General features: G+C 39.3%; 1 protein-coding gene across 11 annotated transcripts in view; it reads left to right on the forward strand.

The window, feature by feature from the left end:
* OSBPL6 (oxysterol binding protein like 6) overlaps nucleotides 1–12,001 on the forward strand; it is a 200,840-nt gene that overhangs the window by 104,399 nt on the left and 84,440 nt on the right. For all 11 annotated transcript variants that reach the window (XM_087861747.1, XM_045806187.2, XM_087861749.1 and 8 more), the window contains one exon: nucleotides 7,426–7,684. In XM_087861747.1, the coding sequence (XP_087717873.1) occupies nucleotides 7,583–7,684 (102 nt within the window). In that variant the 5' untranslated portion in view covers nucleotides 7,426–7,582. The remainder of the gene's footprint in view (nucleotides 1–7,425; nucleotides 7,685–12,001) is intronic.

Consider the following 12,001-nt stretch of genomic DNA (forward strand, 5'->3'; position numbering starts at 1 on the left):
TGCAGCAATTATCTAATTTCGTGTCTTCTATTCCTTGGTTATATACTTTTTATGACCTTCTTTCTGTACCCCTGTTTTTCTACATATTTAGAATCAAATGTCTAAATAAATAAATAAATAAATAAAGTAAAATAAGCTGATAAATCCAAGACATTTATTTATTTATATTTTCCCTATATTGGGCTTTTCTAATTTCATGAATTATAAACTTAATGCATTTGTTTTTATTCTTTTGTGTTTAGTAATGGAAATGATTAAGACCATTAATCTTTTCCTTATAGCTTTAGGTATGTTCTACATTTCTAAATATTTTTATTACATTATTTTGTATATTCTTTGCTTGCATTTATCTTTGGTCTTTCACTCTTGAGTTAACTGGAGAATTCACTCCATCATTCAGAGAGAAAGACAGAGAGGGGAGTGGGGGGCGGAGCATGGAACAGGACTGAGTACTTTTGGTTTCTGATCTGTTTTCAAATATTCTACAATATCAGTTTTAATTTTTCTTCAACCTAAGGTATTCTTAGGAGACTATATTTTCAAACTCTTTCTAGGATTAACCCCTGCTTGCTTCCATTTTTTCATTAATATTTAACTTATTGAACTGATTCAGAGAATGATCTAAATTCAGCAATATCATTAGGATCTATCTTATTTTGGTTTGCTTTTTACCAGTTTTGCCTGATAAACATTATTTTTCCAGATAAAGGTGTTTGTTTTTATTGTTAAAGATTAATTTTCCAAGTTGAAGCCTTCCTTATGTTCAGGAATATTTTTGAATATTATTTCTTTTCTGCTTATCGCCTTCAGGGCCATTCGTATCTGTAGATTTGGGTTCCATTATCTGTTAACTTAAACTGTCCTTTTTTCCATTTGCAACTTCAACTTGATCTTTTGAACCTACCTATTGACTAGATTTTTCTGCAGAATCATTCGGTGCTTCATTAATGCCATTTTAATTACTTTAAAAATTTTGGTGTCATCATTTGTTTCCTTAATTTCTTACTTTTGCCAGTTCCCATTGCATCTAAACCTGTCTTATTTCTTATTCAGAGACTCTTTTTTTTTTTTTTTTTAATTTGTGAAAGCATGAACCAGTGGTGCTCTAAAGCTGCCCGCTCTTTTGCTAGGACTAACATTCTCGATCAGCCCTCTAATTATCTCTTGCACATAATAATTTGCTCTCCTATTGGGGCAATAATTTTTCATAGTGTTTTATACATACACACCTTTTTTTTTTTTAAAGATTTTTCATTTATTTATTCGACAGATTTAGAGACACCAGCGAGAGAGGGAACACAAGCAGGGGGAGTGGGAGAGAAAGAAGCAGGCTCATAGCGGAGGAGCCTGATGTGGGGCTCGATCCCAGAACGCCGGGATCACGCTCTGAGCCGAAGGCAGACGCTTAACCGCTGTGCCACCCAGGCGCCCCAGATACACACCTTTTTAAAAAACTTTTCTTTATGTGAAATCTGCTCCTTGTCAAAAGAGTATTTGTCCAGTTATCTTTGGCTCCCTTCATGTTTACTTGATTAGCGTTCAGATCCTCTGAAAACTCACCCTATGGGGCTACGTGATGTAGAACATAGGTCTGTCTTATTCATTTCCTTAGTAAAGATTTTAGAAGGGTGGAAAGTGACCAGTCTTCATCAGTCACAATCAGAGAACTTGTCCGTTTGTGTGTTTTTTTTCTCAGTTTTGTAAATGACTGCTTGGGAGGGGAGGCTGTATTTTGGGCAGGCTTTGGGACAAGTCCATGCTGCTCTTTGGGAGTCAAGACTAAGGAAAGTAGGAAAAGACCAGGCAGGGCCATGAATTTGTGTGCCGGTGTTTCTGCGCCTCAGAAAGCTGTTTATCTGTGGCGAGGCTTTTCCCTGTGCTTCTTGCTCCTTGCCTCTCTAATCTAGAGGGATCCCGTGGAGTTTGCCAGACTTTCTTCTTATAATGCCACTTCACTGTCTTAGAAAGGGAGTGGTAGATTGGTTTCACACACGCTGGTTTGGTTGTGAGTAAAGTGATTCCTTACATTTTATGGCATGTAGTGGCCACGATGCTTTAGTGAAAGTACCAATGATCTTTTTCTTTCTTCTTCCTTTTTTAAAATTCTTTTAGCCCCTGCTTTTCGTCATTTTCTGGGGAAATGTTTATCAAATCTTACACCCCCATCTTTTTTAGAAAACATTGGCTTCTCTTCATGAAAGCAGTCCTTGATTTTCTTTTTCTTTTTGTAGGTTAATGACCTTAGGAATAAAAAGATTCCCTACCCTCTCTCTTTAAGGAAAAAAAAATTGAATATATAATGACATTGTAATGACTGTAATATATAATGACAATAGGAATTCATTGCTCTGGTGATGATCTTGATAGAAAACTAATTTATTCCACCCAGCAGTACAATGACATTTGCATTGATAAGATCAGTTGATGGCAGGAATGCCTTCCCCTGTGACTCCTGAGGCTGCTCTTAATTCTCTGTAAATAGGCATGCAAATAGTGAAAAAGACAAACTATCAACAACTCAAACACTGACTTAAAACAGAATCTAATGTCAAAACTATACCCTAATTTTATGAAGGTTATCTCGCAAGTTGAGGAAAATCTTGATTGAGCCAGGTCTTGATTATGACCAACCTCAATTGCTGTTGCAGAAAAGGAGACTGTGAGAAAGGGCAGAAAAATTATTACTTAATTCTTACAATCTGTCCTCATACTTGGAGACCCTAGATGGCCTCAACCAGAACAAGTGGTATCATTTCCTCCCAATTGTGTTAAAATACAAAGTGTAATTCTCTAAAATTTCAGATTAAATCACCAAGATTGGGCAAAGGACTGGGAAGATAAAATTTTGATTGGCAGTAGTGTGGGGGAGGTCTTCTATTGCAGTGGAGACTAGAGGATACCATTTTACTCTTGACTCTCTCACTTACAGACTGTAGGTTCCAACAGGACTTAGAGCAACTTGAAGGGAAATAGAACATTACAAGGGGAATTTTATCTTTCACATTAAGGTCAAATATAAAACTCATTTAAAACCATGTTAAAATCCGTATTATAAGGAAAAGCCATCAAGCATCAAAGGAAACAGAGAAGAACCATAAAATGGAAAGTGTAACATGATATGGCCGAGATAAGCCCAACTATTAGTTATAACATTAAATGGAAATAGGAAAAACGTCACTAATACTAGATTTTTTTTTTAAACACCCAACATGATCATTACTGGAGGAATACATAATACAAAATGATACAGAAAGTTTAAATGTAAAAGGATGGACAAATTTCATTAATCACTTGCAAACAGAAAGAGAGCAGCTGATATCAAAGCAAAAAAATATTGAAATGAACAAAGATGATCATTTTTACCATAATCAAAAGCAAACAGAATTATTTGGAACTCTTCTGTGATGAATCTCATTGTTTCAAGATACATGGAATAGAACCTAAATGTCCCAGTAGAAGCATGGCCAAATGTATCATCGTATATCCGTGTGGTGGCCTTATATGTAGTGATTCAGAGCCATGATACCGAAGTTCCTTTGTTTACCAAGAAGGCTGTTACCAATACGTTGTTGGTTGAAGAAAGCATATTGCAGATAGAGTGGATATTCTTTTCCCACTTTGGTTAAAGTAGAATCAAGTGTTAACTGAGGTTATTTCTAGGTGATGAAGCTAGAGTCAATTTAAATATTTTCATCTGAATTTTTAATCTTTTCCTATGGTGAATATAGTAGATTATTGCCCCTAAGTATTCGTTGCCTTATATTGAATGTGTTATACTTTCATGCATCATCAACCTCAATTTGCCATGTGACCTGCTTTGGCCAATGAGATGTGAGTGAAAGTGACATGTGCCACCTACAAGCAACCAGTTTAAGAACTATCTCATGATGCTGCCATGACGGTTTTCCCTTGTCACTTGGGAGTTGCTCTTAAAACCTGGAATGAAGAGGATATAGAGTAGGGGTGCAGCTGACCTCTAAAGGACATGTAAATGAGACATGTAACTGAAGTTTTCTTGTAAGCCTTTGATATTTGGGGGTTGTATATTACCATGTCACCACTTAGCCCAGCTGATATAGTCAAGTTTCAAATGTTTTCATCTGAGTTCAGTTTCAGATGAACACATGCAATTTATAGTGCCTGTGAACAGCAGCTTCTAGAAGTCTCCCCTGCCACCTCATGCTTTAGTTAGGTCTCTGGGTCATAAATCTGAATTTTATGTCACTCAGTGTAAATGCAAATGTTAGAGCACTTAAAAACAATTGTAGTAATCCCACTGATATAAACGGGGAAGGAGACAGGAAAATTAGATGTTCAGCTCTTGTATTGCTGTTATTTTCAGCAACATTATTTTTTTCATTGAGTATAGGAATTATGTTGGCGTTGACTTTAAAATCTATGATCTTTCAAAAAAATAAATAAAATCTATGGGCTTTCCTTGGCTTAAGATTTTGTTTAGGCAATTTATGAAAATGTGCTTTTATAGAGATGAAATAATTTTTTTTAACGTCACACTAATTCTTATATTCTAAGAGTAAAGAGTAAATAAGTGTAACCTACTAACAGAATTTAGACTTACTTTCATAATGCGCTTTGAAACAGAACAGGTGATCAAACACTTGATTGATAATCAGATTGGAATGATCTTTAGAGGTCATTTCATTCAACTTAGGTACTTGAAATCCTCTTTGTTAAAAAAATTCAGAAATCAAAAGAAACAACAATAATGTCTAAAATGATTCTTGGAATGAATTAAATCCTCTTAATTGCCTTTTCTTCATTCTTGATATTTTTCAAAATATTCATAATTGTCATTCAACCAGAATGTTGCCCTTTCATCATCAGCAAGTGACCCTGAAAATGTCACTTTAAATTAAAACAAGAACCAAGATGTTAGCATTGGTGTTAATGGGGAAAGTGCAGTTGGGAGTTGGGTACAGTTAAGAAAAAAAAGTTCAAAAGAGGAAATGTTGGCTCTTGATGTAGCATGGATTGAATGTACTTCCAAATGGATAACAGTCTAATAGGTTTGATTGTTTCAACCTCATCCCTTGGGGGCACTTGAACACATCACAGAACCTCATACTCTTAGCTCAAGTGTCAGCATCTTGTACGGTGTCTTGGACCAGAAAGTACTTCAAATCAAGGACCTGAGCAGTGTTCTTGCTTTCTGTTTGCTGGCACCAGAGCGTGGCTTGAGAAATTTACTCACATTTACTAGACTCCCTTCATACAATAAAAGAATTAGATGATCATCTATCAAATGTTGACTTCCTACTGCCTTTTGACAATACTAAATGGAACCCGGTTTCCAGCCCATGAAAGAGCACTGCAGCACGTTTCTATTAATCCAAAGACCAGTTTTGTTACAAGAGAAAACTTTCCAGTTTGGAGGCTACGTGATGGTGACAATGAAGTTGAAATCTTAAGAAAGGATTACAAGTTTTATTCACTAGAGAGTCCAGGTTTCCCAATTTATAATAATTTGCCTTTTAATTATTGGGATGGTTCTTTTGAATATTCTCTATAGCCAGGTGACCATTAAAATCCTGATTAACATATTCAGGGTCACATAACTCATTAACATAATGTTGCAGATTTAGAAAGTACAACTATTTCAGACCTGTTTAAAATTTACTTGCACTTGCAGGGTTTACACGATCTATACATAAATCATGCAATACATTTATATTAGTAACATAATCTGTTAAACCTTTGTCTACAGCCTCAATTTCTCTGCGCTCTGGAACTACATTTCCAAGTGTTTGTCACCATTGGAATGCCTCGATTATACCTGAAACTCAGTGGGTCAAAACCATACTTGGGACTTTCTGTCAATCCAGGATTTATTTTGGCCAACCCTCACTCAGAATACCAGAAACCCAGGAGGCTTCCTCCACCCTGCCTTCTCCTCCCCCTCCCCCCCAATCCTCCATATCCTATTACAACTGCCAGGACTGGATGCCACATTTCCTGCCACCCCTCTAATCCATCATCTCTTGCTTCCTGATTGGGGCCTCCCTCATCTTAATTCCCCAATTTGGTTCTCCTCATGGCTGTCAAAGTATCCTTTTAAACACACAAATCTGGTTAGACCACACTCCTTTATGGCTTCTTATGCTTACGATAAAAATTGAAATGCTGAACACGGCTGACAAGGCCCCATGGGGACTGGCCTCTGCCTCTCTCTGACCCATCATGCCACTCTAATCATGATGGCCAGCACTAATTCCTTCATCATGCCAAGCCGGACACCCAAGCACCTGGTTAACTCCTGCTCGTCCTTCAGACCTCAGCTCAAACCCACTTGATCAGGGATACCTCTGACCTCCAGATCTAGTGAGTTCCTCTCGCCATGTATCTTCCTCCATCTTTATTCTTTTTTGATTTTTTGATTGACCGTCTTGTCTTCTGGACTGAATTTCAGGTCTCACTTTTCTTTAGCCTTAAGATTGCTTTCTGATCATTGCCAGGAGCTTTTTTTTCCGACCCGTGCTATAGTACGTACCCAAGTGTCCTTTGCTTCCTTCAAGGAGTATTATCATTGAGATGGGGGCTAGAATTTGGTCCTCTGTCTTCTTGGAAAAGGAAACTGCTTTAGTGGTCAGTCTTGTGGGTCACAGATTGTTGGGTAAGCTTCTTATCTTACACTATCATGCTTACCTTTAAAAAAATTTTTTTAGCGACCTGTATTGCCAGTTAACAATGCTTCTCTCAGGCACAAGTTTTTGGTCCTAGTACTTACAATGCAGGCTTTGCTTACATGAATCCAGGTGAGAAATGAAGTGGCTCTTGGCTATAGCTAAATGAAGCAATTCCAAGCTTTAACCCAGTTTCAGACAGGCCCATCCATCTGTAGATTCTTGAGAGCCTGTTGGTCATTGACTTGAGAATCATATGTAGGTATGCCATGGTCTTGAGATGGAAATAACTGTGGGCAAGTGTATTCTTGATCTTTCCTAAATGCTTGATCACACAATACAGAGAATGCATGAACCCTTTTGCCCTTTGTGTCTGTTTTGTGTTGGATTTAACCATCACATACGTGACTTGACTGAACTCAACTGAAGACAGATATGGGCTGAGCTCTTATTATAAGCCATTGGGCAGGGAATTTAACTTTCAGGGGAGGGAACTGATGTACTTTGGCATGAGGGTCCAGAACATAACATTGTAATCTGCTTTAAACAAAGAGAATGTGAGGGAACAATATGACTTTAACATATGGTTTCTTTCCATTTTCCTTGTTGACATTTATTTCATATTAACATTTTTAGCCTCCACCTTAAAATCTAGAGGAAGAAATAATGTTTCCTTATATGTCAGAGTTCTTTCTCTCATTAACATTTTGGTATTTTTTTCTAACTATAATGATTTTTTATTTGTATTTTAATTACATGAGGTTTTTGTTTGTTTTGCTTTTAGGTATTTTGGACACCTTCAATATTTGCCTTCTCCTTTCTGGTCAAGCCTGATTCATGAAATGGAACTAAAGCTGAAAAATCATCTACTTCTTTGTCTGCAAATTTGAGACACAATTGGGATGGTCTTAAGCGCATACATCTAGACTCTAACTGCAGCTATGAGTTCAGACGAGAAGGGCATATCCCCTGCTCATAAAACCTCCACTCCGACCCATAGAAGTGCCTCTTCTTCAACATCCTCGCATAGGGACAGTCGGCAGGTAAGAGAATAGTACCAAGTACATTTGTTATTTTCTGCAAATACAGTACCATTAGGATATGATCAGCTTGCTTGCTACTTAATCCTGAAATCTTGTTGTGAAGATTTTAACTCCACAGGAAAAGTCACTATGCCATGAAGTTCCTGCTCTTGTTTTTCCATTATTTAGGATTCTTTTTCTTTTTTTTTTTTTTAAGATTTATTTGTTTATTTGACAGAGAGAGAGACAGCCAGCGAGAGAGGGAACATAAGCAGGGGGAGTGGGAGAGGAAGAAGCAGGCTCCCAGCGGAGGAGCCTGATGTGGGGCTCGATCCCAGAACTCCGGGATCATGCCCTGAGCCAAAGGCAGATGCTTAATGACTGAGCCACCCAGGTGCCCCTAGGATCCTTTTTCTCGAGTGTAGACCCCAGGAAGGGTGGCTAGAGGAAACCCTGCTTTTCTCCTCATTGTGCACCTGAAGAGGGGTAGCAACTTCAGGAACTTGAACTCTGCTCTCTCTCTTTATTCCTGGAGGGGGAAAGGGATGTGAGCCTTCAGGTCTCTCACTGGCCTGCCCAGCACTAACTTCTTTCTGTTGGGTGTTTCATGGAACTTGGTGACAGTCAGATTCAGGAATTAGTATACAAATAAAATCATAGTATCAGAGAATTAAGGGCAGGGAGAGCTCTGCTAATGCTTAGAGTCCGTAGAGAAAATAAATTCTTGTTTGATTATCCCGTGGAGTCAATTCTGTCCATTATTTTTGTTTACAGAGTTACTTCGTTACTACTTCCGTGGCTGTTCTAGCTGCCAGGGCTGTGGGGGGAAGTTTGTTCTATGAATTTTCTTCATTGTCAAAGCAGGTGGTGGTTTTGCCCAGCACATGTCTGAGTATTGCTATTGGCCATTATGACATTATCTCGTGATAGGTTTCTTTGTTGTGTAATTGGAAATTCACAAGAAGCAGGTTTAGTTAACTCTTTATAAAAAGGTTCCTTTTGAGGAACATTCGCTTAGTAAGTAATTCTTGCAGTGTTTTTATGTGTTCAAGGTATATTGCCTAGTTCCCAGAAGTATGAACATCAGTTATTTCATAGTCCATAGTGTAGACGTGGCTCTTGAGACAGCCCATCCAGATGTGAATTCATTCTTCTAGATGGTGGGAATGCACTGCTGGGGTGTTCCCTTAGGGCGGCCTCAGTCGGCAGACCCTCCCAGCACTCCCTCTTCCATTTCTAGCAAAAGATTCCAAGGTTACCTGTAGGAATCAGAGAATCCTTACATGTGTATCTTTCCTAGATGCTCAGGCAGATAGTTCTGCTACCGGTATTTTGGACACTGGTGTCCTTTGTTCTAGAATTCAAACAAGACATCTTCTGTTCATGAGAAGCAGTTATATCGTTAACTAAATCTGTGATTACACACAGTTATAATGTTTACTGCATTGCATTCATATAGTAAAAGAAAGTAGAAGTACCATGAATGAAAACACATTTATATTAAATTACAACTATATGCTGAGCTGCTTTCTAAGTTTCCGATTTCAATTTATCTTTCACCTGCCTCTCTGTCCTTTCTTGTTACGGCTTCTCCCTTTTTCCTTTGCCCTGGGCATTTCAATTGAGAGACATTTTAAGCAGCCTGGCCTTTCCAGCTGCTGAGGGAAGGACGGGATCGACCCGGGTCACCCTGGAGAATTCTGGCAAATGGAAACAACGGATGATGGCCACGGGAACATCTGTCGTGCCTTGTGCAGCTGCCTGTTGCCCCCGAGCTCCGGGCTGCTGTGCAAAACCACAGGGAGAAACCAAGCCCCCGGTCCCCAGAGGGAGTTGGAAGGTAGAATATGTGATCCTGGCTGGCTTGTGAATGAAAGTCTTGTGATGACATAAAGTAGCGTGTCTGTAAATGGAGACAATGTTCAAATGGTCATTATTCTCTAAGGAGGGTTAACTTTAGTTTCTGTTTATCTCAGTGGGTTCAAACTCTCCCAAATACTTTCTCCTCCCGTTCCTTCCTGCCTCCTGTTTTGTGTCTGTTCATCTCTCTCAGGGGAGAGAATAAAGAACAATTAGAGTTCTGTTTTTCCCTCCCTATCTCCATCACTTCCTAACATCCGGTATTGACTTGTGGAAATCAGAAATCTTGAGTGATCCTGTGATATCCTATGATGCAGTGCTTTTTTATCTGCACCTATTTTTTGTGTGACTGTTTTCCTAGTGAAGGGATGTGGAGAAAGTGTGATGAATTAGTCTTCCTTGAATGTTACCGTTCTCCTGACGAACATCGATGCAGAGGGAGCCCATCCTTTCTCATATATGGGTCATATAAGTAAACGACCTGCATACAGCTGAGGATACATTGATACCTTAATGCACATCCTTTGCCTCCTTCCCAAGTTCTAGTTCTAGATCACTCATTAACTGATTGGGCATTTCTACTTAGAGGTACCACTACATCTTAAATTAAAACGTAAGTATTAATACATAAGTCCATTTGCTCTCAGGATAATCATGCTCTCACAGACCCAGGGTCAAAGCCATTCCTTTCTCATTTCACTCTCCCACATTCGGTACGTGGACAATTTTTATTGATTATTTCCTCTTCATAATGGGACCACTTCTTTCTGTTTCCACTGTCGACTCGCTAGCCCAGACTCTCCTCATCTCAGCATCCTCCACGGTACTCTGGCCTCACTGTCTCCCTTATGGCCTTGTGAGATCGAATTTCCTTAATACGGTAGATTCATTCTCACAACCTGTCAAAGACTCTTGTGTACCAACACAATTAAGGCCAGATTTCCTTAGGTGGTATCCCATGACCTCCATGATCTGATCCAACCTCAGCGTCCCGTTTTCCTCCCACCCGGTACAGTCTTGTCTGTGCGCTGTTCCTAAATCTGCCTTATCCCTGTCTCTGCCCTCATCTTTCCTACGCAGAATTCCCACCACTCTTGCTCCACCTGGTCCCTCCCTGTGCTTCAAGGACTGGCTCCTGTGAATTTTCACTGACCACTCAACCCCATCTTGCCCTCTCCCTCCTCTGAACTTTCACAGAACTTTCTGACAGCATTTGACATGTTTGTATTGTTTATCTTTTTTTTAAATATTTTATTTGTCAGGGTGAGGGAGAGAAAGTGAGCACAAGCAGGGGGAGCGGCAGACAGAGAGAGAAGCAGGCTCCCCGCTGCTCAGGGAGCGCCATGTGAGACTTAATTGCAAGACCCTGGGATCATGACCTGAGCCAAAGGCAGATGCTTAACCGACTGAGCCACCCAGACGTCCCTATATGGTTTATCTTTTTATGTACCGATCTCCTCAACTGTTTTGTAAGCTCTTTTAAGCAGACGACACACTCTAATTCTTCAGGGACAAGCCTTGCGCCTCAAATATTTTAATATGTTCCAGAAGATATAGTTAAAGATCTGCAATGGTATTAGTCTTGTCTTCTTATTACAACCTTGCCAGTCCAGATTTACTTGTCCTCTCTCCTCTTCCTTTCTCATGGATTAAGTAAAACAAAGAACATCTGCCAAGTGCATAGTAGTAGTTGGCCATCTTTCCTGTGGCCAAATTCTGTAGCACAACAGGTGAAGGAGAGAGAAGAGCTAGGAGATGAAGTGGTTCAGTGCCCCTGTGATTTCACCAAGTGTTTCTTCATCAGCACAAGAGGGTCAGGACTCCACTTAGTATTAACAAGTTGGAAGGCTTCAGTAATTGTTCCATTTACATTTCATTGCAGACTGATACTCAACCTTAGAACATCTCACAAAATTAGCTCTGTGTGTGTGTGTGTGTGTGTGTGAGAGAGAGAGAGAGAGAGAGAGAAAGGGAGAGAGAGAGAAAGAGACAGACACAGAAACAGAGAGAGAGATCAACTATGATTCATAAGCTGCAAGAAATATATGCCCTAAATTTTTCAAAAAGGAAATAAAGGAAGTGATTAAGACATCTAGGACTTATACATAAATCAGCATTTCCGAATGTATGTGCCGAAGAATGCTTTCCCCTTGAAATGTTGCATGAAAAGAGAGTTTTATTGTCAAGTAAGAGAAATGCTAAACACAATCTCTTTTTGCAATATACATTAATAGATTAAGGACACTGATAAATCCTGCAGTTAGAACTTTAACTGAGCACTTCAAGAATCTATTAGATTGTGGATTTTTTTTTTAATTCTCCTAAGATTTGGTTGTTAAATACCCAGATTCTTCTCTCTTTTAAGAAATTGGAAGATCTTGGCACCTGGGTGGCTCAGTCGGTTAAGCATCTGCCTTTGGCTCAAGTCATGATCCCAGGGTCCTGGGATGGAGTACTGCATTGGGCTCCCTACTCAGC

The sequence above is a fragment of the Ursus americanus genome, chromosome 1 (genome assembly GCF_024610735.1).
Source record: "Ursus americanus isolate L20-20 chromosome 1, mUrsAme1.1.p, whole genome shotgun sequence".
NCBI classification, from domain to species: Eukaryota; Metazoa; Chordata; class Mammalia; order Carnivora; family Ursidae; genus Ursus; species Ursus americanus.